The 24,114-nt window shown below is 44.7% G+C and overlaps 1 protein-coding gene across 3 annotated transcripts in view; it reads right to left on the bottom strand.

The window, feature by feature from the left end:
* The window catches only part of LOC119456161 (cytochrome P450 3A8-like), an 82,963-nt gene extending 70,143 nt beyond the window's left edge, over window positions 1–12,820 (bottom strand). The window contains exons 1-7 of one of the 3 annotated variants that reach the window (XM_049669574.1): window positions 12,371–12,820; window positions 10,840–10,936; window positions 7,053–7,105; window positions 6,086–6,182; window positions 4,699–4,815; window positions 2,522–2,610; window positions 700–845 (exon numbers count right to left, since the gene is read on the bottom strand). In XM_049669574.1, coding sequence (XP_049525531.1) covers window positions 700–845; window positions 2,522–2,610; window positions 4,699–4,815; window positions 6,086–6,182; window positions 7,053–7,105; window positions 10,840–10,936; window positions 12,371–12,468 — 697 coding nt within the window. In that variant the 5' untranslated portion in view covers window positions 12,469–12,820. Of the gene's footprint in view, window positions 1–699; window positions 846–2,521; window positions 2,611–4,698; window positions 4,816–6,085; window positions 6,183–7,052; window positions 7,106–10,839; window positions 10,937–12,162; window positions 12,338–12,370 lie in introns of those variants that run through there. The other 2 variants (XM_049669573.1, XM_037717787.2) reach the window with 2 other exon arrangements.
* Window positions 12,821–24,114: the final 11,294 nt, after the last annotated feature.

The raw sequence follows: 24,114 nt of genomic DNA, 5'->3' as shown, positions 1-24,114 counted from the left end.
CCCTGGCAACGCATCCGGCTTGGTGCTTTTATGAACTTTTATTGCGATGGCAATTATATGGACGCTCCAGAAGCATTTCTGTCATCGGCGTCGCCGTCACCGTGGGGTTTCGTATAAAGTGCACGGGCGATCAAACCATCCCCGCGCGCCGTATGCTCCGTGCGATTGAAAGTGTGCGAGGGTGAGCCGGTGATCGCGGCTTACGGGTAGGCAAGAACGGGAAACCTCCGTGCGCGGCCCTAGCGACCGCGAGCGCCCGCTGGGCCGCATGGCTCCGCAAGGCTCCGCAAGGCTCCGGGGGAAAGGCAGGGACGGGGGAAGCCGAGTTCTCAAAGATACAGCCTATTAATATTAGCAATGCACACAATTACCAATGAGCATACTCTTTTCTTTGGCAATTTTGCTACGAAGCGCCACTGCTTGTCACTTATCAGTTCACAACCATGACGTCATTTCTGGAGCCCTGCCGCGTTCTAAAAAATCCTAGCAGTGGGCTATTGTGCCACATTTCTCGGATTATATCGCTGCTCGCGTATTTAACACGTGCGGTTGGTTCGTAGAAGCCGACACGAAAAACAAGTTGGCCGATAACCCTAAAACAGGTCGCCGTCTCGACGTTCGCAGTAAACAGCTTACTCAGATAACTCGTGCAATGGGTTACATAGAGAACAATAGAATGGGTCATCACCCACAACTCACAGAACACGAACAGGCGCGGCGTGACACGACCGGAGAAGGACTCCCTCGTCCTGGTGACGAACTCGTTTGTCTGATCAGAGTGGGAATCGAGGCGCGTGCCGAAGGCGCAACGTGCAATCACGTCCAGCGCGTAGTTCCCAAAGAACCTGAGCAGTATAGGAATGAAGGAACGGAGGCAGTGCGCGCAGTTAGTGAATGATATAACTTTCATTAGGTTGGAAGCTTTTCGACACAGCTCCTTCCTCTACAGCTCCTTTTCAAATGCCAGGTGACGAAAGTGATAATTTGAGGCCACACATACGCACACACAAATGCAGCACTGGCGAGAAATGAAGCGCGAAACCTTGTGCTTCAGGGCACTGCAACATAAAGTAAAATCAATAAAACATAAAAGCAGGAACTACCAGATGCAGAATCAGACAACACCGGTGCAATGACTTCACTAAATATGGCAAGGGACTTCAAGTTAGGACAATAATACGCTCATAAACGCTGATTGAAAACAATACGCGTACAAACAGTTTGACTTCGATTATCTGACATGATCGCACTATATGTATGTCACTGTATGTAAGCACAAGGCATAATCTGCCTCTGAACTGATCTTTCTATGACGTATGTAGTTCCCTGGAAGCAATTCCTTGTCAACTTTAATACCCTTTCCAGAGTGTTTTGTTATATTGTATGTGCTGCCATAAAAAAGCTTGCAACGAACAGGAGAACGACTTGACAGTTGAAATGAGGTGAACAATACCTAATGCCGGCAACAAATGTATATAATGTGTTAAAAAAAAGATGCGTCGATCAAAATAAATGCCCTGAGTAATTACTGCATGAACATTCGTCTAATGTACAGCCGAAAAATAAAATATTGCAAAGACACCAACGCTGTGCAGCTTATTATATGACGCGTATTAATAGGTCTGCCACGCAGAGAAGCAAGAAATAACAAAAGTCACGCGCACGCAAACGTTCGCAAAAAGCAAAATTAAATAATTATGTTTGAAAGAGTAAAGCAATGGGAATAACTCTAATTAGCAAATACAAGGAACACCAATTCACAATAATGGAAACATCTTCCTGCAGCAAATTTGCACTTGCCATTGCCGGATACTTCTAAGTATGAATATATAGAGTGTTTTATTTTAATGCATGTTAACAGACGTGTTAAAAATCGCTGTGGCATATAGCGCAATTATATTTCTTGAGCTGTACTGCTTGATGAGGCGGACGTTACTTGCATGATAAATCAGAATGCATAATCGACTACTTGACAAATTATTACTAATGTACTTTTAGCTAATTTCTTTAAGGCGCGTATAGAAATTGAGGAATTTGAGCCGGTGAGCTTGCAATTCATAGCAACTTAGTAAAATTATGAGGATGGCCCCAGTTTTGATATATGCGTTCCCAAATGGTGTGGCGAAATGCATAAGTGTTCCAGTTAAATTTGCCATGCCATGTATAATAGGAAGTTTTGTTCAAAAAGTAAGTTTGAACAACAAGGCATCTTGTCGCAAGTCTGGTGGCGCTTATATCAAAAGTGGTGCTAGTTTCAAAAATTGTTTCAAGTATATGTGTCTTGAGAACTCACTGGCTTCAATAGGCAATTTGTAATACGTGCCATAACGTGATTAGGTCAAATGTAATCAGTTATTTTTTGTTAATGAATCAAATATGCATTTCGATTTCTTGTGCAAGTAGTATCCTCCTTCTGTTAGCTGGTACATGAATGGTACATGTACCTGGAACATGTACTTGGTGCATGAATGTTTATTAAGGGAGGATGATAAAGTTTCTTGCGCAGCTCGCATCTACTTACTGCTTGATATCAATATCCTCTTCGTTCATAGCCGCCTTTTTCAGGTGTTCCGCTGTCACGATGGCGCAGTCCTCGATCAACGAATTCATCTGCATTTGTTATTAAACAGAACATACACACTCTAAAGTTGCTTATGCTGACAATTTTACCACTGTTCATTGTTCAGCTAAAGTCCATAGTTTACAGCGAACAGCCGGGGAACAGTGCGCAGTGCAGTAAGCAAACAGCGTTGTCAGGAACAAGCTACTGATCTACTCTTTAGAAACAAAACGTTCGATAAATACCAGAACGAGAAATACATAACATGCTGGCGCAATATAGTACCAAGTCGAAAACGAGAAGTTATGAGCGGCGAAACGGCCGCCCGCAAATGTTTGGACGCTTGGCGGTTTATGCTTTGTTTTCATTTTAATAGTCTCGTATGTTGTGCCGCCACCCATGTGAGTTCAAATAAAGAAACAGCAAGGAAAGGCTTCCCACCGTACCTTCAGCGTGACGAGGCGCCATTTATTTCACGCCATGCGATGACAGCGTCGTATATTCAGGACCACAGCGGTTACCACCGCAACTAGCTACACTGCGAATTTAGCTTTGGTTGTAATTTCAAGGTGAGGAACCTGGCACGGAAAACGTGACGGCATCACCAGGTCGAAGATATGCGCGAATGTGTTCCACGATATTGGCGCTTTTCAATGTAAAATCTAGTCGCGCGTGCTTTTTGAACTGCTGATAAACACCCATCTTTACGCTGGTCGCCACAAAGAATGGAAAAAAACTATGGTAGCCTTATGTGTTTTGGCGGCTGTAGCTGTCAGATGAGATGCGGCACTCCCGCAGCGGTGGTTATGGTTTTCTGCTGCTGAGAACGAGGTTGCGAGTTCGATACTCGGCCACGGCGGCCGCATTGCGATCGCGGTAAAATTAATTAACGCTCGTGAACTTAGGCTTAAGTGCTCAATAAAGAACCCCCGGTAGCTATATAGACTTATGCCGGAGTCAACATCTACGGCGTCTCTCGCAGCTCTAGTGTGGCTACGGCACGTCAAACCCCACTGATCAATCAATCAATCAATCAATCAATAATATGTCGCAGGTGTAGTTGTAAAATCTGCGCTTTCTGACCAACTTTTGGCCCTATTCCCAAGTTCGAGCAACGAAAAGTGTCCCCCAAGAGTACGTGTCACCCGATTTTATTTGCCACGTCTCTACCCCAGCCAGCTATAATTAAGGCGACACCTCGGAAGACTTCCCAAGCGCTCCAGCACCCTAGTCACAACAACGACGAGCCTTCACTGGCCAACCACAAACAACTAACAACTTGCTACAAACACAAGTTGACTGCAATAATCGGTTCTGTCAATTATCGATGTCTGAATATTGCTCCGTTCGCGCGTAACACAGGAAATGTTCAAGGAGGTCAGATTTGCAGACATTTAAGTCGGTTCCTCGATAAATGGACATGACCGACTACGGATTAGCACTGAGTGAGCGTGTGTATCTATTTTTAACGAGTAACCACCTATTTGGATACAAGCTCGCTTTTATCAGGTACTTTCGATCGATGAGCTTTTGTTCTCATAGCGCGAGGTTTAGGGTCAATGAGCATGTACTCTTCAGTTGTTTGATAATTTTAAGAAACCACCTGACAAAAGTGCCTAATTTACATTCCTCATGCAATTGTATTGCGTCACAAAAAAACAGAAAAAAAGGAAAAAAACTTTCTGTTTTCATCTGAGCGAAGTCGTAATTATTTCCGATATCATGTAATCGAGGTTATATATCAAATGAAGTGTGCAAAGAAATCATTCTAGCATAGTTATACGTGTGTAACCGTGTGTACTGCGCTTCTTCTCCAATCCTGTGAAATTCCTAACTTATTCGTCAAAGGAAACGCACATAAACTATGATACTAAGAGGACACGAAAATTGACAATACAAGCACTGTTATTTCCGCGTCTTTTCTGTATGGTTATTTTTTCGCGCTTTCTTAGGGAAATGAATCCGTACCACTTATATATCAATTCGACGTATCTAAATTATACCTATATGGCGATAAATATTTATTTAATGTGCCACGCTGGCACGATCGAAGGGTTTCCTAGAGAGTATAATGACAATAAATCTTAGCGGCAGTGCTATAGCTCTGCCGCTTAGTCCGGCTACAGTAGGAAACATGCCTTCCGCAGCTTTCCGGTGGAAAATGCCGGACTCGCAGCTGGTCGAATCCTGCGCCACTGGTCCACAGCCGCAACGCTCATCATGTTGTCCAGAAGAGGGTCGAAAAATACGAACGTCTGCGAAAAGTGAAAGAACCCTCGATGAGTTGCTAACAATACCGCTGACATCTTGCGTCGAACAAGCAAAATCAAACTTGCGTTAAAGAAAAACACTATACAGGGTGTCCCAGCTATCACGCAGCACGATTTAAAAAAAGAGGAACGGCGTTACGCGAATCCAACCTAGTGCGTATTGTTTCCAGTACAGTGGAGTATAGCCGCCAGTATTTTTTCGTTACTGAGATTAAATTTTATTTGTAATTAATCATCTAACTCGAGAAGTACTGTCCTAATTATCAAAGTGTCAATGAGAAAGTTGTAGAGCATCATGAAAAACTACCGATACAGCTTTCTGTTGCTCAATACGTGCTACATAAATGTGTTTTTGCGAGTGTGAAAGAAGCCCGCAAGTGTGAGTATTATCATGTGTCACCTTTTCTCGCACTGTCATTTTTATAAAGTACTGTTACCAACTTGATCGTATCTTGTTATACGTATGTTCATATTGAAATCATGAAGTTATATACGTCTGCTCTTACGCCAACCTATGTAGGCTACTACGTAACAGGCCGAATATCTGGTTAGTCGAGGCGGAACATTTCACTGTATGAAATGGCCCGTTTAGTTGCTGCGTAATTCTTCCAGGAAGCCAAAAGGTTTTCATTCGGAGTTAGAAAGCACATGGAAGTACGATTTACAGTTGGCCACAAAATTTTGCGAGTCGGGGATTCTATACAGTAAGCCTGAATTTCCGCTTTTTAGGCATGGCGCATCTAATCTAGTGTATCACTGTGTAGGTCGCGAGCGCTGCTACCTACTAAAAGATTTAATTATAAACTATGTGCGCAGACTGCGCAAAAATTCTGCGTTTTCGGAAATCCCGTGTCCCACAATGTTTTGCCGCCGACTACGCATTGTGAAAATAGCAGATTTTCTGAACATACTGCATATTGACAAGTGTACTTATTTATCCTTTTTCCGGGGACTGCATCTCACCCCCTAACAACTTAAATTTATCGCTCAGCGCAAGACGCACCTGCATGTTTGGGACTTACTCGAATGTTATCGTTGATAGTTTATGTTGTGCATGTTCTCGCCGAACTTTGTGTAATCACTTTGTATGCGCGTCACGAATTGTGTAGTAATTTCTGGAAGGCACACGGGCACCAGCGATTACGCTGGGAGGTTCGGCACGTCATGTATAAATGCCGACGCGCTTGACTTAGTTTCGTGATTCACAGTTTTGTTACTGCGTTCATCACCGTCACTACAACGTGACAATACATACTCTTCGGTTTGAGAGGTGTGGAAAGTCCTTCACCAAAACTTGCTTCACCAGCTCAGGTTCGGCGACGAATAGAATAGCTCTTCCAGTCTCAAAGCCACTGTGGATTCAAAGAAAATTTGCAGAGTGCAATAAAACCAGAGAATTACCCTTGTTCCTAAAAGTAAGGATAGTTTTAACCTGATAAAGGCCGAACATCGCTTCATATAAAAAAAATTAAAACAACTTGTTCACATTTATTTCGATGCATGCCGCTATTCGTATATTGGTATACGAAGAAAAGTGCAATTATAATTGAGTAAAAATTAATTAGAACGGTAATTAATTAGCTAGTAATTGAACTACCCACAACTGAAAGCTCGCTTCAACTCCAGCTTTTATTTAGCTTTTTGTACTATTGATGCCTTGCTGAAAATCCTGCCGAATAAAAAAAGAAAATGACAATTCCCTCCAGCATATCAAAAACGCTAGTATGGGCTCTACATTGGGTTTCCGGTGCTTAAATCAGAGATTCTAGGCATCAAATTCAACGTATCAAAAATTATACAGTGGGCTTTGTGGGGCTAATTAATTTGTGAACCCGCTACGGTAGCTCACATAGCTATGGCGTTGTGCCACTGAGCCCGAATTCGCGGCTTCAATCCCGGCCGCGGAGGCCGCATTCAGATGGAGGCGAACTGTAAAAACGCTGTTTAGTTATATTATGTGCGCGTTAAAGAGCACCACGTATTCAAAATTAATCCATAGTCCCCCATATGGCGTTCAGCATGATCATATCGTGGTTTTTGACACGTAACACCGCATAATTTAATGTAATTTTTTTTATCAACGTGGCTCTGTGCCTCTTCAAGATCAATTATTGTTTTCAGGTTTTCTTGAAAACATACAAACCATGTCCACAATTGTCACTGCATCTATTCTCGTTTCAGAATGAGCAGTTAAATGATTTCGACATAAGCAACGCACTTACCCGAAAAACCTTCCGTATTTCTTGTACCTTTCAGCATCGATCTCGTGAAAAGGCTGAAATCAGAAAAATTAAGGACATAAATTTATTTACCTTCGACAACAGCCGCATAAGTCAGAGGAGCGTTAAAGGAAGGAAATGACAAAGCGAGCGGCAACCTGCATAACTACTTTCTCAGATTTATTTCTTCCGCTGAAGCCAAATTCTTCTTATTGGGCGAGGTTTTCTGCACTCAGCCAGTCAAAACCTGACTTTATGGTGTAGCATACGGTGGAAATCGTTCGTACAGTCAGTTGGCCTTCTGTCAGATGTATTACAGTGCAATATATCGATGGCTCAGAACTATATGAGCTACGACATGGCGAGCACGAAGAAACATTTTCCCGTGCAATACCGTACTAAAATTCTTCGACAATTGCGGTCCATGCACCTTACTGCTTAAGATGTTGTAGCAGACTTCCTGATTTTGTTCTGTCAACTTTTATTAGAATATATTGATTTCAACGAGCTCAATTAATACCGAATTAACAGTCGCCAACGACTTAATAAGTACGCCCCAAAATACTACAAGTGGATGCGTCCAAAGAACTGTCGGTTTGCATCATCTACCTAACATAAGTTTGAAGGAATTTCGATCAGTCAGATAGGATCCAAACGAAGTGGTTGAAAATTTACATTTTCTGATCGGTTACACGATTTCGTATGTATGTGTGTGCAGGCTACATTCAACATGCCTCCACCCGGCAAAGGAAAGCTGCTGTGTATGGTAAAACCAACCCACGGGTATCATAGCCAGTCGATGATATATGAACAAGATGAAATGCGGGCAGACACAGTGAAAACCGCTTACCCGTTGAACTTAACATCTAGCTGGTGTATCGGTAAATATATTAATGCCGAGTTGTTTCCAGCATGAAGGAAAGTTAAAAAAATACTTGAGAGATGCTTGAGCTTTGCCTTTAAGAGTAGAACGCGATAGCATTAAACAGTCACTGAGTGCTTCTCACGATTCCCGGCAACTGCAGCTTATGCAACCGTAATCTCCACCGGGAAATGCTTACGGCGAGCGCTATGCACGAAGGCGAGCTTTCTGGTTCTTTCTTCCCCGCACGGCCGCCGCTGCCGCGGATGCGCGGAGGCTAGCGCCATCTGGTGGTGCTGCAAGGAACCGAGCGGAGCACTCGGCGCTCACCGCTTTGTGATTGGTAGAAACGCGGTGCGCGGCGCGCTGTGACTGGTAGAAAATTTTCGCCCATGGTGAACGTATGGTCAATGCCGGCGACGCTGTGCTTTCTGCGTAATGGGGCCCTTAAAGCTTTCGCTTTAAAATCACTTGCAGCCTTTATCCCTGAACGTGCGTCCCCTCAGTAAACGTTTTTAACACGAAAGTGTTTTATGCCGGGGTCCACCAAGACTTCACTGACGTATTTCCGTCACGGAAATACGTCATAGAACATAATACAAAGAATGAAACCAGAAGAAAAAGTTCCACAAACATGCAAAATTTGGAAATCGAACCCACGACCTCTCGGTCCGCGACGATAGATCGCCGAGCGTTTAACCCATTGCGCCACAAACGCATTTGCAGAGAGCTACACAGACGCGCCTTATATATCTAACACTCCTCCGTGTACCCGCGCTCTTGCTCGGGGCGGTGCCGCCGCCTACGAGCAGAAAAGAGAAGTACTGCATTATGACACTAACGCGCACCGACAGTGAACGCTTCGGTGGTCTCAGCACTACGACGCCTCGATGCCAGCATTCGAAGGGACGCTGGCATCAAGAAGCACTACCAACGCCACTTAGGTGGCGTTCACCGTACTCAGCACAGCGGAGCGTGGCCTCCGCAATTAGCTCTGAAAATGTTTCTGAAGTTGATCGCGGAGGATGCAATTACGACGCGCTGTACGCGCTGATTTGACTCGGTGACGATTCAGTTACGTGCTTTGTCTTGCGCGTTGTATTAGTGTGTCAGTTACGTGCTTCGTCTTTCGCGTTGTGCTAGCGTGTGCAGCGTAGTGCAGCTTCCATATGCACGACGGTTGCTCATGGTTATCGACGTTGGTAGTCGTGATGGAGGAGACGTGCCACCAGGCGTCAGCGTGGGTGCATCAACGCCTAAGGGCGCTTTAGCCACAAAACACCAATAGACATTATATATCAATGTGCAATAAACATTACACTACTTCTGTGAAGACACGTTTCACTTTCGTGTTCTATACCGATTGCTATATAAGAGGGATCAACCACATGTTTTTTCTAAACGCTTAGCATGCGAATGAGAGGATATTTGATATATATGCCTGGGGTCCATGTAGCCGGTTTGGGCTGCAGAGCTCAACACGTATCGCAAAGAGGATATAATTACTTTCTGCTATCTACATCCTTCCGTAGTTTTCGCAGTAATGAAATTGCTTAATGACAAAATTTCAAGCGCCGCCAAGCAAGCTTAAAAAGGATGTAGCTGGTGATCCGCTGGCGGATGCATGACTCACTAGCAGTGCTAGCTTAGAGCTTTGATGCTTTCAGCATATTCTAGTGATAACCGCCAGTGTGACAAATCAGTTCTGCTAAAGCCCGCGAGGTGAAGTAAAATTTACGAAAGGGAAAATTTAAATCCACAAACTGTAGCATGATGCTACACATGAGACCCATACGAGTTTCTCAGGAAGAAACCTTCGCAGCTGAAGAAAAATTCGCCCTTTTATGGGGGATCGAAACCGAGATCAATGCCCAAGGGTTCCCTTTGTAGCATTATGTTACAGTCGGGTGGATAGCTACCGCTTTCATAACAATCAGTCTTATTTATTTCAAGAGTATCGCCAGCCTCTGATGAGAGGCCTTAAGCATGAGTGGTTACAGACATGAGGAACAATACATTGGGTACAAGGCGCGAAGCGTGAGCAAAATGAAATAGCGCTGAAATTGAAGAAAAAATGAACAGCGTGTCGTTTCCGAAAACGTAGCATTTCGCGCTAACAATATGAAACCATTCGAGAAATAGAAAATGCAAACTGCTCTCAGCGCAAAGTTGACGAACATTTCAAAGACAGAAAAACAGAAAACTAGAAGAATATATGTATACAACGCGTAGTAGACGATTTCAGAATATACATCCTATCAGACAAACATAATGAAATGATGTGTGTAAAAATATAAAAATGCTTAGCAGTGGCATACACATCAGAAAACACATGCGTTCAATTACGTAGAAGGGCAGGCTGAAAAAAAAAAGGAGGGAGGGCAGTCGATGTACCCCGTTCATTTATCGAATTTCATTAAGCAGTTTTAAGAATGATTTAATGGTGTCACAGGCAACCACCACAGCAGGAAGTACATCCCACTCTCTAACGGTTCGGGAAAAATATGAATTTCGAGACACTTCAGTTTTGCAGTAGTAATCTTTAAGCTGCTTAGCGAAGAGGCTGTGCAAAAGTGGGCACCAGGTCCGGCTAGAATCCGTACTGTTGCCTTCGCTGATAGTCTCAGGGACTAACACGATAGATATTGCAAGTATCGAAGACCGCATGGCCACGCTTCATTACTAACAGTTGCGGCAGCTCGGCAACAAGATTACGCATCTGATTCGAAATCTGACATGCAACATCGAAACGAAGAGTGTATAGAATCATAGAAAACACGTAGACATACGCTATCACGTCAAACTGGACAAAAACAAGCACGCGAATAGCGTTCACCGTGCTATGGAATGACGGTGATGATGGAAGGTACTAGCACAGTTTCGATTTAAAGCACTGAAGTCGCTACAGTGTTTTGTCTTGCAACATACTTTGAAAAGAACCTTCAAACTCGGGCCAAAGAGCAGGGCAAATGGCTCTGAAGTAATGCTTTGGCTTTTCCACCAATTGCGACTCCGGGAAGCATACCTGGGAAGACACAAAAAGGAAGAAGTTTAGCCGCGGGATATCGACATGAATGGAAACTCGAACAAATAAAACGAGCAAAAACGCGTATTTGAGGTTCCGTGCTCCCAAGCAAACAGAGACTGTGGCGTTCATGCTTGGACACTGATCTCAGGAGCTGAAGCACGCTCACCGAACAGCTACGCATGAATGTTAAATCGCATGCTCACACGTAAGATGTGCTTTTAGCGTTTTCTCATTGTTTTGTCTTTTCTTTTTCCTTTTTTTACGTCCCTAAATGAGTGACAAACTGTGAGTTACAAACGCCACGATTTGCCAAGCGGTCCATGTTCTTTTTTTCTTTTTTTTCATTACCCAGTGTTCTTTTTTTCTTCCTTTCGCCTCTCGGATACTTATTCGAAAGCACGCTGGCCTCATTTTTTTAATTCACCCAACAAATCGTAATCCATCACATGGTAGAATCCCCTTAATTTAATTTCGATTCCAGCTATAGCTTGGTTCAACGTCTGCACCTATTTATTTATTTATTTATTTATTTATTTATTTATTTATTTATTTATTTATTTATTTATTTATTTATTTATTTATTTATTTATTTATTTATTTATTTATTTATTTATATTACTGTCACAATGCAACATTGACGATGTGAGAGGCGTCGTAGTGGATGGTCTGATATTAATTCAGACCAGCTGTGATTCCTTAAGTTGAACAATAATCTCAGTACATGAGCGCTCTTACATTCTTACTGGCCTCGCAGGAATGTAAACGTCCTAGACTGGAATCAAACAAATATCTGCGGTTCCGCGGATGTCTACCTTTTTGCTCTGTGCATAACCGTTTGTATGCTGCATTCTTATTTTTTAATATATTTGCTTTCGTGAGAGCTCAAATGGAATTGAATGTAATCGTTACAATAACATGATAATGTGTAGATTGTTGTCAAACCCAGGTGGGCAGTCGCCCTGTCAAGCTGTTGTGCGTAGCAGCTTTTATGCGGTTGCGGCTTCCTTTATTAACCAAGAAAAGTAAAATTCACTAGACTTGACCTCATGTTTAGCAGCGGAAGTCCATAGGCACTCAGTCACCGCGACGTGTACGTAGATATGTTACCTTCTCTGTTATCCAGACATGGTGTGTAAACTTGTCTACCGATAGCATTGCGTGGTTGTGTAGCATTTCCCGCACCACAATTACTGAGCCGCCACAAATTGTATCCTGGTACTCACAGATACAGAAGAACACAGGCCGTCACAGCGAGTATAATCCATTCCGGAATGCCGAGAAACATTTCAACGATAGATGTAACCATTGCTGCAATTCACGGAGCACTGACAGATCTGTTCTCGTTCCCCTGTTGCCACTTAGACGTCTTCCCGTGTCTGACACAAGGGCTTTGTCTGATTCCATGACTATAAACGTTTTCAGGACACTTACGCATTGTTGTTGTTATCTTCACTCCATGCCTGGCGCCTTGTCACCTGTTTACGCTTTATCTGAACGAGATGTCCGCCAGGGATTGGGAGTGGAGCCATGGCACAGATGTGCACCCTTGATTACTTAAATGCAAAGCAGATGGCATAAACAAAATCACAGTAAAGGTTGCTTTGCGGATGACATTCTTTCTACCATATTCGCAAACCGTTCGGTGACTTCAAGTTGTAGAGAACCGTTGAGAATCTCTGTGCAGGTCAGCGTGCCTTCGATGTCGACTTACGACGTGGATTTTGTTGCGTCATTAACAAACGCTGACATGCTGGCGTCGAAGTGACGGGGTGCAACTTGTATTCCTACATCTGAGAAGAGTCATTGCTAGCACAAGTAACGTAGCCGAGTGGAACATGTTCAAACAGATTGGCGATGCATTAAACTAAGTTTAATTGGTTCTTTAAAAACCTTACGCAGATCCAACGCGCATATTGTAATCCATGTGAAACGGAGCCTTCATGAGGCGAATAATTAAATGCTATAAAACTGTTCATTTTCTGCTACGAGTTATCCAGCTTAGCGATGACGTGCCTGTACTGCAAACCAGCAAGACGCGGGAACCCCCACCACGCAACCCACGTGATTCGTGTGACCACGGACTACACACCGGGATCAGCCCAATTTGATATTGCATAACCTTCAGGGCCTACTCGGCCGCCCTTATTCGGCACGCGCCGATCACACGTGTCAAAAGCCGGGGAAAGAGGCAGAGGGAGCTCCGTTTTAATAAAATAATAGAGTATTAGAATAGGGGCCCAAAACGTTTTGCGACCCCGAAGAAATAGGATTTGCGTCGGTGACCCGATTTTACGGAAATAGCGCACCGACTCGATCTCGACGCAAAGTTTTTGCGTCAGCGTAAGTACATGGCGGCATCAGTCGAAGCAACGGTTCTCGCCTTGTACCACATTCGACCCTGCAGTCCTCGTTAACCTTGTGGGGGCGCTCGATTATCACACGTTGTCGGATGTTGTTTTAAAGCCAAGCTTTCCATATCTCACTGATTCGGCCGTGAGCGCCGAAAACGCACTGCAGGAAAGCCAACTTACACAATGGGACTATCTGTGCATCTGCGCACACAGTAGAGCAACGGCGCACGACATACGTATCGTAGAACACTACAGTTTACATTCGCAGTTGTACAGATAAGGCCAATGGAAACTGCAACGCCACGCTACCCAGACGAATTGTATATATCTGCATTGCATTACGCGCGTCATTTGCATTCCCGGCCGTCACCATGGATAGGCCGCGGGTGCAGCGCACGGCAGGAGAGGCTGCTTACCCGAACGTAAGCGCGAGCGCGATCGTGCCCGTAAGGCCGATCCTGTGTATCGGCAACGGCAGAGCCTCTGACCGTCTACCACAGCGATCACAAGGTAATACTGTGCAAGTGCAGAGTCGTCCGTGAAAGTGTGAGGTGTGTGCGTGTAATCAACAGCTAATAAAGGCTATGCAACATAACGAAATGTGTCTTCGTTTAACTTCAACGTTCAAAAAGTTCAATCCTTACGAGTAATCAAATCACATATGCATCTCATTGGTTCGCTCAGCATTTCTTGAGTTCATTGTGTGATCGTTGGCTTTGGACTTTGACCGTTCAGTTTGCATGGGAGAATGCTTCGCGTTCAACTATCTTTCTTTCTTTAAGAAAGGGGCTTTGATTTTCTCCCCGCATAGCTCTCGCGTCTGCTGTGATCCGGCTCCCTACGCGAAGCTTAGCGCCGGCGGCGGTCGTTGCAGTTGCAGACTAGTACGAGAGATGGAGCGAAAGTTGCGCTGCTAACGCCACCTAACGGCGGGGTTGCTCGGGCGCAAAAGGGAGTAGCCTCTTCCTCTTTGACTTGACGTCGGCAGAGTGCGCGCACTTGTGGGCCTATCGGCACGCTATGCGGGTCCGTCTCGCGAGGCTGCGCAGCGGGGCACCGGGATGGACGAACACGATCGTTCTAACGCGCCACCGTTCGCATGACTGTACACACTAACGATTGGGCATTGGTGACCAGCATGGGGTGAACAAATATGATCGATATCCTATAGCGGTGAGTCGGACTTGCTCGATTCGTCAGCCCCCATCGGCATGTTCTATGGGTAAAAGTTCGGCTAGCTAGCATTGGTCGCATTAACTTGAAGGTCGTCAGGCATAACAGAAAAGCATCTCGTTGTTAGCTCGGCAGAGATTGAATTCATAGCTTAAAATGACACAATTTATTACAAGCAGTGTACATAAGTACTCCGACTTGTTATTATTGATGAAACACATATCGAAATAGAATTTACTTTGTGCTTTAGATTACATTTTATTTAAGCTCCGTTCTCTCTCGCCAAAGCGCAGCAAGCGCACGACGCAAAGAGCGAGTGCTAAACCCTATTTTAAATCTCGTTGATCTCGCGTGACGCAAAGGCCGAGAGCGCCAAGCTCTTTGGTGCCACAAAGATAGCTTCTCCTATTCAAGAACACTCTAATTAGGCGCTTGAAGGGGGTGTATTTATTGCAGTGAGGATATTTAGGTGCCATTTGTTGTTTTTTTAATTCCTTAATTTTGTAGAGAACAGTGGCCTCCATGAGTAATACAGATGTGGCTACATGTAAGCCATTCCGTTGCATAAGTACCCGAGCCACTGGGCGAGACAGCAAAGGCAGCCCAGTCAGAAAAAGTTCGGAAGGTTCGCCTAGGAAACGTGCCTTTAAAATACTTACAGTGGTGTGGAACTTGTAAGCGGGCAACAAAGCGTACCCGACATTAAAGTGCACACTTCACATTCGCACTATGGGCAATACTTTAGGTAGCTGATTGCCTTAACTTTCTTCGTCTTTAATGTAGCCAAGTTGGGGCTCCATGACGTAAAACTCCGTACTTTACTTAAATTCGTATTCCTTTTTTGTTTTGTTGTTTCAATCGGCTGCAATTGAACGTAGGGGGTAGGGGTGTCACAGGAGAGATTTTACCTTCCACTTCCACTCTCCTTTTTCGTTATTATTTCTGCATTTCAATTAAAGACAATATTATCTCTTTGCTTTCCTTGGCTTCATGTCTGTTGGATTTGGTTGTAGCTAAGAAAAAGTTGACACCTCTCAGTTCTCCTGATGTTTCTCGTTTAGCTGTAAAACATTTTTGGGTGCTCGCTCAACTGATGTTTCTGTGTATTCGGCTTGGGTGACTTAAACAAAGAAACCTCACACCGAATTTACGCATTACAGTAAAGTAAACACAGGACGCCATGCGACGCACTTGTCAGTGCAGTCACTATACGCAATGATTAACGAACCGCGTATGGGTGATAGCTGATACCATACGCATGCGACCTTGAAAGAATGTCACGAACAAAGACTGAGCAAGTTGCTCGGCGGTAATGATGCAGGTTATCCTCGTGCGATTGTTCGGGCGAGCTTGGATCCGCAGGTCTATCTGTATATGCCTAATGGGTAACACAGCCTACAACAGCAGGGCGAAATGAGTCCGTCTTGTTTACCTGCGTGCGAAGCTAAATATTCACTGCTTTGTAAGATGTTTCCAGCAAAACACGTTACAACCCCTGTAAGAGCTTTGCGCAAGAAAACTGCATTCAGTGACAGAAATATGGTCACGATATTTAAGGGCAAATGACAGCTTATGTACCCAACGTCATAAACACTGCAAGTATAATGCATGGGCCTCGCGTGACAGCATTCAGGAAAAAGCCACATTATAGCTTACTTACACATGTGGCTAACACACTCATTCTCTCTACTAAACATTAAAGTATAGCTGCAAGGTATAGCTGCTCACAAATGTGGACATGAAAGCGTCAACTTAAGCTTTTCTCCTCTACTGATATCATACGCAGAGTTGAGATGCTTCGCTTCGTCGAATTCTTAAACAAATAAAATGCAATGTAAGAGGAGAAAAATGCTGCGTGGACGTGCTATACTTATTTGCCCCGCATGTATGTTATAAATGTTGCCGTTCTGACAACGTCATTTGTAATTACCGCAATTAAAAAAATTACAAGGGTAATTACAATAAGTTGCAGCAACTGACGCACGTATAGAACCACCGCCATATGAGCTCCCTGTGCACGCACTCCACAGCAACCGCTAATCTCTACTACCTTATAACACAAAGCATAATCTCCCGCAACAATGGGTAAAAATATACACCAAAACCTCTTGTGGCGCTGTCCTCGCTTATTGTTTCGATGTATCTACTCCCACTCCTGCTCGCACCGATAAGAAATGTTTTCCAGCGACACGTGTCTCATCTGTACCTACCCGCAAAATGGCGGAGACGAAACTGTCGCGTCGCCGCTCACAGGCCCCCGATCACAAATTGCGCTCTGGGCGTTGGCTGCGCCACAGAATTAACTACGAACGTTCCTCGCATTACGAAACATTATATATAGCGAGAACTATTGCACTGTGGTCATTCAGCGATACCATGGGAATCGTGGGTTTTCTAAGATTTTCTAATTTCAGTGCTCGTGGCTTCGCGAGCATTCTTGCTGCTAATTAGAAGAAGAGGCGCAATGGCGTGGATCACGTGCATGATCATCAAAACCAGTAATGGCCTCCGATGTTCCATCCGCTACAGTTCTCGTGGAATTATTTATTGAGCTTCATTTTTTCTAAATTTCTACGAAGTCATACTTTTCTAGAAGCGCGAAGGTAGTAGGGTCTGCGCGCATGCGCAATCATTGCGAACAGGTGTATATATAACGGAATTATTTTTTGTTTAAATATTCCACTTGAAAAGTCACAAAGCTGTGAGAAGCCAGAAGGAGAAAGTTTCGGCAAATACATGTACGGTAAAAAAAATGACTACCACTTTAAACATCGAGAAAAATAGGTTTTATTCCCCCCCTGTATTCTCTTTCTAAACTTCTTTCACCTATTTTGTGCAAACCACTCATTTCTTGACCGAACCCCCACGGTGGTTATGTGCAACTTGTGCAGAGGAACAACAACAACGTCTATCGCTCATCGTTGTTGTGCTGCCTAAACCACCATACTTGACTTTCCCGTAAACATCGCAGCGTTACATTTTAATCTATAGTAACCTTTGTAGGAAACTCTACCACCTGCGCTTGGAGAGTAGTTGCACATAACACGTTTTACAAAATTGCCGCTCGAGGCACTTTGCGTGTATTCGCAGGCTTCTTTCACGCTAGGTAAAACACTTTTATGTGGCACGTATTGAGCAACGGAAAGCTGGATCGGAAGTTTTTCATGTTGGTCTACAATTTTACTCATTAACACCTTTCATCGAATTAAAATATTTGATAACTTGATTATTAATTAAGACTAATTATGTAATTAGGTCAAATGCAAAAAATAATCTGAGTATCCTAATCTGAGACGAAGGCCCTGTTACAGTTTTATCGCGATAGCAATAATATGGACACTCCAGGCCCATTTCTGATGTCGCCCTCGCCGTGATGTTCCGTATAAAGTCGAAGTCCGAGTAAAGTCCGCGCGCCGTATAGTGTATGTAGGAGTGAAAGCTTGCGAGGGTGAGCTGACGATGGCGGATAAATCTCGCGCGCGCAAGGGATGAAAGCAGGAAGGAAGCGCTCCGTCTGCCGTCGTAGGCGAGGCACCGGGGAGAAGGAGGGAGGGAGTGAGGGAGGGGGGGAAGCGTTCTACTCTGGCGGCTGCTGCGTGTGACGCGACCGCCGGGGGCTTGTCTTGAAAGGGATCTGCGTTGGGGACAGAGTCCACCGTGCGCTGTGTTTTGGCCGTTTAGCTTGCGTTGAAGCGAGAGGTAGCACAAAGGTCCATTCGTTCGCTGCTGCTACCGCGCTTCCTATACTCCAGCGTTTTGGCAGCGAGTTTCCGCGGCCATTGAGCGAGGTGTGTTCATGTTTGCTTGCGCGCGCGTGGCACGATGCATATTAATTTAGTTAGTAAGCAAATGTGTACAACTACTGTTTTTACTTCGTATAGCTGTCTACTAACTTGCTATCGCAATCGATGCTTCGTCTTTTGGGCGAAACTGCGACTTTCCTTTTAAGACAACAGACCTGCACAAGCGGATGTAGATTGAATTAGTGTTCGTAGTGCTACAAGTGCTACTGCGCTGTCATAGTCTGCGGTGATAGTGACCGGCTGTGATCGTGTGTCTGTACTCCCTGTCTCTCTCTCTCTTTCTCTCTGGATTGTTATCTGTCTATCTCTTCCTCCACCATTCCCCAATTTAGCCTAGCAAACCAAGTTTCCAGCTCTGGTTAAGCTCCCTGCCTTTCCTCTTTCTTCTCTCTCTCTCTCTCTCTCTTGTATACATGTGTGATTGCAAAATAAATTTGAAATTGTTTGAAATTTGTGCCATTTTAAACAATTCTTGCCGCTAGGGCTACAAAACAACGCAGTTTCTGCTCTTTCAAGGCATGACTGCTGGCAGGCTGTCTGCCATCACCGTGACGTAGCGTCTGGTAGAGCTGACGAGACGATACAGTTTCTATAATTGCGCTGCGATATTGTTGTATACATGAGAATGTCGGGGGTGCTATTCTATGAACTGTGTTGTCAAATTCCTTTATGTCTCTTTGAGCTAATAAGAGAGCGCATAGTGCGTGGAATCTGCATATTTTTTATCTAATTTAGAAGTAAGAAAACACGATGAGTCTTGCAAGTGGACCAACTCAACAATGCGAGGTAGTCATATTGCACTGAGAATGCTCATCTGAACACTACAGATCATTCTGAGACCCGAAGACATCTTAGCGACATAATCACTTTTAAGTTCAGTCCTTATTTCCGACCTTTATGTTACAAATGTTTAAAAAAGTAATTCTTGTTTAAATATCCCGTTTTACGCCATGTATACGTACACCTCCATGTACGTGAACAAAGTATGCTGCTTTCCTATATTTGTTATAATAAAGGCCACTTTTTCTTTTCTCTTTTGCCAAAACACGGAGATAAAAATGTAAGATCGTCTTCATGTTGACGCTGCATCATGTATTTCCCCGTTATCTGACGGCATTCAAAACATACTCCACGTGTTCTTTTCGTCATCTGTGAGGACACGATCAAATTACTGTGAATTGTTCCGAAAGCTGATGGTGATAATATGCTTAAGGCGCTTCCATATACAACTGCGCGTACATATGCCTTCATATCAGGGATGATTATTGTACGTAATCGCTTGTGAGTAGAATTTTAGAATTGTGACGGTAATGTGCTATATCACGCACAAGGGGCCTCAGGAGGATACAGGAATCGCCACGCCACTTGATAAGCGTGCGTAGCCTTGCTGAGAACTTTGTGCATGCTTACCACTGTACATACATATAATGGCACGCTTGCTTGCCCGCCTTTCTTGTACACACAATCTTGCTCAGACATGGCTTGAGGTACCGCAAGAACGGTCGGCGTGGTGTCGGCGGGGCCTTTTGTGGAGACGGTTACCATAAATGACACTGGTGGCATGGCAGAGCTAGCCTATGCGATTAGCTGCGTCCGACTTCAGGATGGAAAGTTCTCTATAACTGTTTAATTGCTGTGCACCCGCTGTGTGCATTCGCTTGGTTTGAAACTGGTGCGTGTTAAAGCGATGCAAGTTGGAATCAGCTAGCGCAAGACAGGGGTAATTGGAGATCGCAGGGAGAGGCCTTCGTCCTGCAGTGGACATAAATATAGGCTGATGATGATGATGATGATGAACCTGGCTTAAAGTCATCACCAGTCATCACGCCGGGTGACAGTGGTATCGCGAACCGCATTTTTTTTTTTTTTTTTTGGGGGGGGGGGGAACCTTTCTTCACAGAAAAACGGCGGCAAAAAGCACGAGCCTGCAAGAATGACAGGAATACAAGGCTGGAGCGCGCACAAGGGCGGCGACGTTGCCGGCGTCGTTTCTGCTATGATGAAGCACTTCGCCAACCACTGCCGATTACACGTCGTGAGGTGTCCCAACTGCTCCGACATGCTCCTGCACACGTACCTCGCCGACCACCAGGAATCCTGCCAGCGCAGCGCCTTCCTGCCGTGGGCAACCGGCCGACGATAAGCTCGTCAGCACAATGTTAGAGGTGAAGGACGCGCTGAAGAAAATCTCGGACGAGAACGCATCGATGAAGGCGCATCTCGGACGGCTGGAGGAGCTGCTCACCTCTGATAGGGACATTTCCATCCCGACGGCCATGCCCCTTTTAGAGAGAAGGCTCGAAGCGCTCGAAAAGCGTCCTAATAGTGTAAGTGGCAGCGATAGCAGGGCCCAATTCAAGACTCCCGCTGACGCCATGGCAGGCGCTATGGAAGCGACCAGTGCGATGTGCCGAGTTGAGGAGGCTGTACCAGATGGACTCGCACTCACACGAAGTTGATGTTGAGCCAAAGTCGACGGGGTCCAAGAACTTTATGACTTCGAGCGAACGCAAAATATTCGAAGTCGCCTCATGCAACCGAATCATGGACACTCTGAAAAACAAAGTCGTGGAAGCGTTGATGGAAGAGCAAGGTAGAGTTCGCGCAAGGGCGAAACGCGAGTCCAGGCTGCGGAATATTCTTCTCTCAGACGTGAGCGTAAAGGCTGGCTTGCTTGCAGAGCGTTTGACCTGGAGCAAAACCGCATCCGGAACGGACTTCTCGAAAATTCTCAAACTGCTAGGTGTCGCGCGTCTCGGTGTACCCCACGACGGATTGAACTTTTCGGCGGCGCATGAGTGGATGAATAATGACTAAGCCTGTTGTCAAGAATCCCGCAGAGAGTGCGGCTCGCTCACTCTCGTCGGTCCATGTGCTCATATTTACGGATATGTCATTGGCTTTCGCGTAATCATTTACTCGTCCAGTGCTGAGCTTACGTTAGCTCCTGGTGTTCTTGGAGGCATTTATGACGAGTTCTTAGCGTGGCCTCCAAACTTAGCTCCGACGATGCGATTCGTCCACCCTACTGACTTCAATAGGCAAATAACACTAAACGGGGCCGCCATCGGGAAAGACCGTGTAACCAAAACCTACAATCTCCGTAAACGGCTTTTCGAAGGGCAGATCCACGGTATTAGCCTCCGAACGTTCGAAGAAAACGACTTTATTGGAAATGAACTCCGCTTGCAGTTTGAATTTGAACGTCAGAATGCTGATCATGAGGGGAGCTAAAATGATACCGTTTTTCTTTTTTTAATTTTTAATGCTCGTGTTTTTAACAATTTTGTGTTTGCTCGCTTTATCCCAATTTACCCCTCTTCGCTGTGAAGACACCATGTACTCTGATTGCGCATTTTCTTGCAAAGGTGACAACGCTGCGCCGTTTTTACTCAGCGTGAAAGCGTTGGTTCTGCATAGCTGCATGCAATTGGAAGGTAAAAGCTAGGTTGTTCACTCAGCTTTAAACGGCCGCAAGCGCAAGAACAGCTCATTTAAATTTGAGTGTAATATTGAGTGCACAGGTGTTGTACAGCGTCGCGAACATATGAAAGCAATTGGAAAATAAACAAATTAGAATCTGGCGCTGTCGTAGCGGGCTTCTTTCATTAAGTGGCATCCTGAATTTCTCACAGAAGTTATGTTCCATCTGCACAAGAAATTCGCAGGATGGAGCATTGGCGAATTTTCGCGCCATCTGGCAAGCAGCCTGGCGTTCGAGCGTGCGATTCATTGCTCAATCAAGGAACTGCAAGCATTGATCACGAAATTTTATAAGATGCGCGGTAATTTCGGGCTGTAAAACTACAACCAGAAAGGTTCTTGTTTAGGAGCCAGATGGTATCTGGCTCAAGCGAAAATCTGGACAGTTTATTATTGTATCGCGAATTGATGGGTCCCATGATTCCTATGTCACGGTAAAACGTGACCACAGAGAAAGCGCCACTTTTACAGTGAAGCTGTCTATGCGGACCCTGTGCCGTCATTGTCGGACTTCGCTGAAAAGGGGCAACGTGACCTAGCGCGAGAGGAGAGGAAAATAAGAGCTGAACAGAGGGATAGGGGTTGGAGTGACCCCTTTCCCCCCTTTGCGAATGTTGTTTGAGCGTGCAGATGAAAATAAGCACGGGGAGGAAGGTCTGCGTGCATATGTTATAACTCGTGGATTGCATACAACGCAAGAAATGGCAGTCGCAAAAAAAAAAAGCTAACTGTATCACCGTATGCAAAAAGCAAGAAGCGACCGTCATAAGAAATACTGAACCATTAGAAAACAAATTAGTTTCGTCGCCGTAGAAAAAGCAAGAAGGTACAGTCCTAATACTAAACAACCAGGGAAAAAGAAAAAACTAGCTTTCACGCCATAGAAAAAGTGAGAACCTCCAGTAATAAGAAATATTACATCTTTTTTCGTATGACTGCGAATCGCGGAAGTGTGCTAACCCATGCTGCGCAATATGCTCTGTCTTGCAATAGCACCCCTTAGCCCAGCTGAAGGAAGCTTTCAGCATTCAGGCTTCAAACGAGTGCTGCTGTGGCCGTTCACATTGTTCAGTCCACGAGCTTAAATTCCTTTAAGGCATGCTTTTCAATATGGCGGCGAGACAATCGTGTCATTGCCCTTTTCAGGAAGTGTTTTAAATATGAACTTTCTAAATGGAGTAAATGCTGAAGCTTTCGGCCCTGGGAATTAATGTATAGCCGTATTTCGAGTCAGGTACCACCTGATTATTGCATTTATAATTATCCTTCTTACCTTGAACAGGGCACGCGTAAATGACGTGTTTTCGACAGTCTAAGCGCCAGCAAATATTTTTAAAAATCACCATTTGTTATTCTGCCTAAATGTAGCTAGCATGAGCTGAGAACCCCACACAGACACACACACAAAAAAAGAGACGCTTGCATAAAGATATTTCTTTGCTCTAAATACCGCAAAAAATGGGAGTACGCTTACGCTTCGCCTTTAAAGAGTAGAACGCGACAGCATTCAAAGATCCCTGACTGCTCCTCACGCTTCCCGGCAACTGCAGCTTATGCAACAGTAATGTTTACCTGCAAACGCTGGCGGCGAACGCTATGCACGAAGGCGACCTTTCTGGTTCTTTTTTTCCGCCGCTGCTGCGGATGCGCGGAGGCGAGCGCCATCTGGATGGCGTTACAAGGAACCGAGCGGGGCGCGCCGCTCCTCAGACAGACCTCAAACGGTTTGTGTTTTAATTTCCGCGTAACAGAATTATGTTTTCTCGTATATTCAAATTACAATCCGATGCTATCATATCTGTAGACTGTGTGTAAGTCTTACTTTACGAATTTTCTGGCGCATTTTACTTTGATAAATTCAATTAGTTCAGTAACGCCTATGCGCCACGCGGAGGGCCTGCGTGGTTCAGGATGCGTGGTTCGAGAATATTTTTCTGCAACGGACAACGCCGGTGATGCCGACGCCGACACCGAATTTTCTGCGACACGGGGCCCTTTACGCTATCGCGTTAAAAATGAAAACGCATTGGTTTGACAGTGGTTGCCTGTAGTAGCTGGTTGACCTTTTTTATTTTATTTTGTATTAGCAATAGACGCTACCTGTTTTTTAAGCATTATTACATTAAATGTTTATGCTATGGGTACAACTTCATTGCGCCATATATGCTTTTTTGCAGAATACTAAGATTAAAGAAATGTTGGAAAATAATCTACATAGGTAACGTGAGAAATTGTGTAGATTAAACAAAGAGGTATCTCGTGGCCCTGTCGTAACAGTTCGTTCGAACCGAAGTGATTTGTACATGCCTTTTATACATCAAAATATTACGCGAAGTGTAAGACTCGAAGCTGTAGTGGCAGCAAA

Source organism: Dermacentor silvarum, chromosome 6 (genome assembly GCF_013339745.2).
Source record: "Dermacentor silvarum isolate Dsil-2018 chromosome 6, BIME_Dsil_1.4, whole genome shotgun sequence".
Taxonomy (NCBI): domain Eukaryota; kingdom Metazoa; phylum Arthropoda; class Arachnida; order Ixodida; family Ixodidae; genus Dermacentor; species Dermacentor silvarum.
Note: the sequence above shows the minus strand (reverse complement) of the source record. Positions and strands in the feature narration are given on the sequence as shown.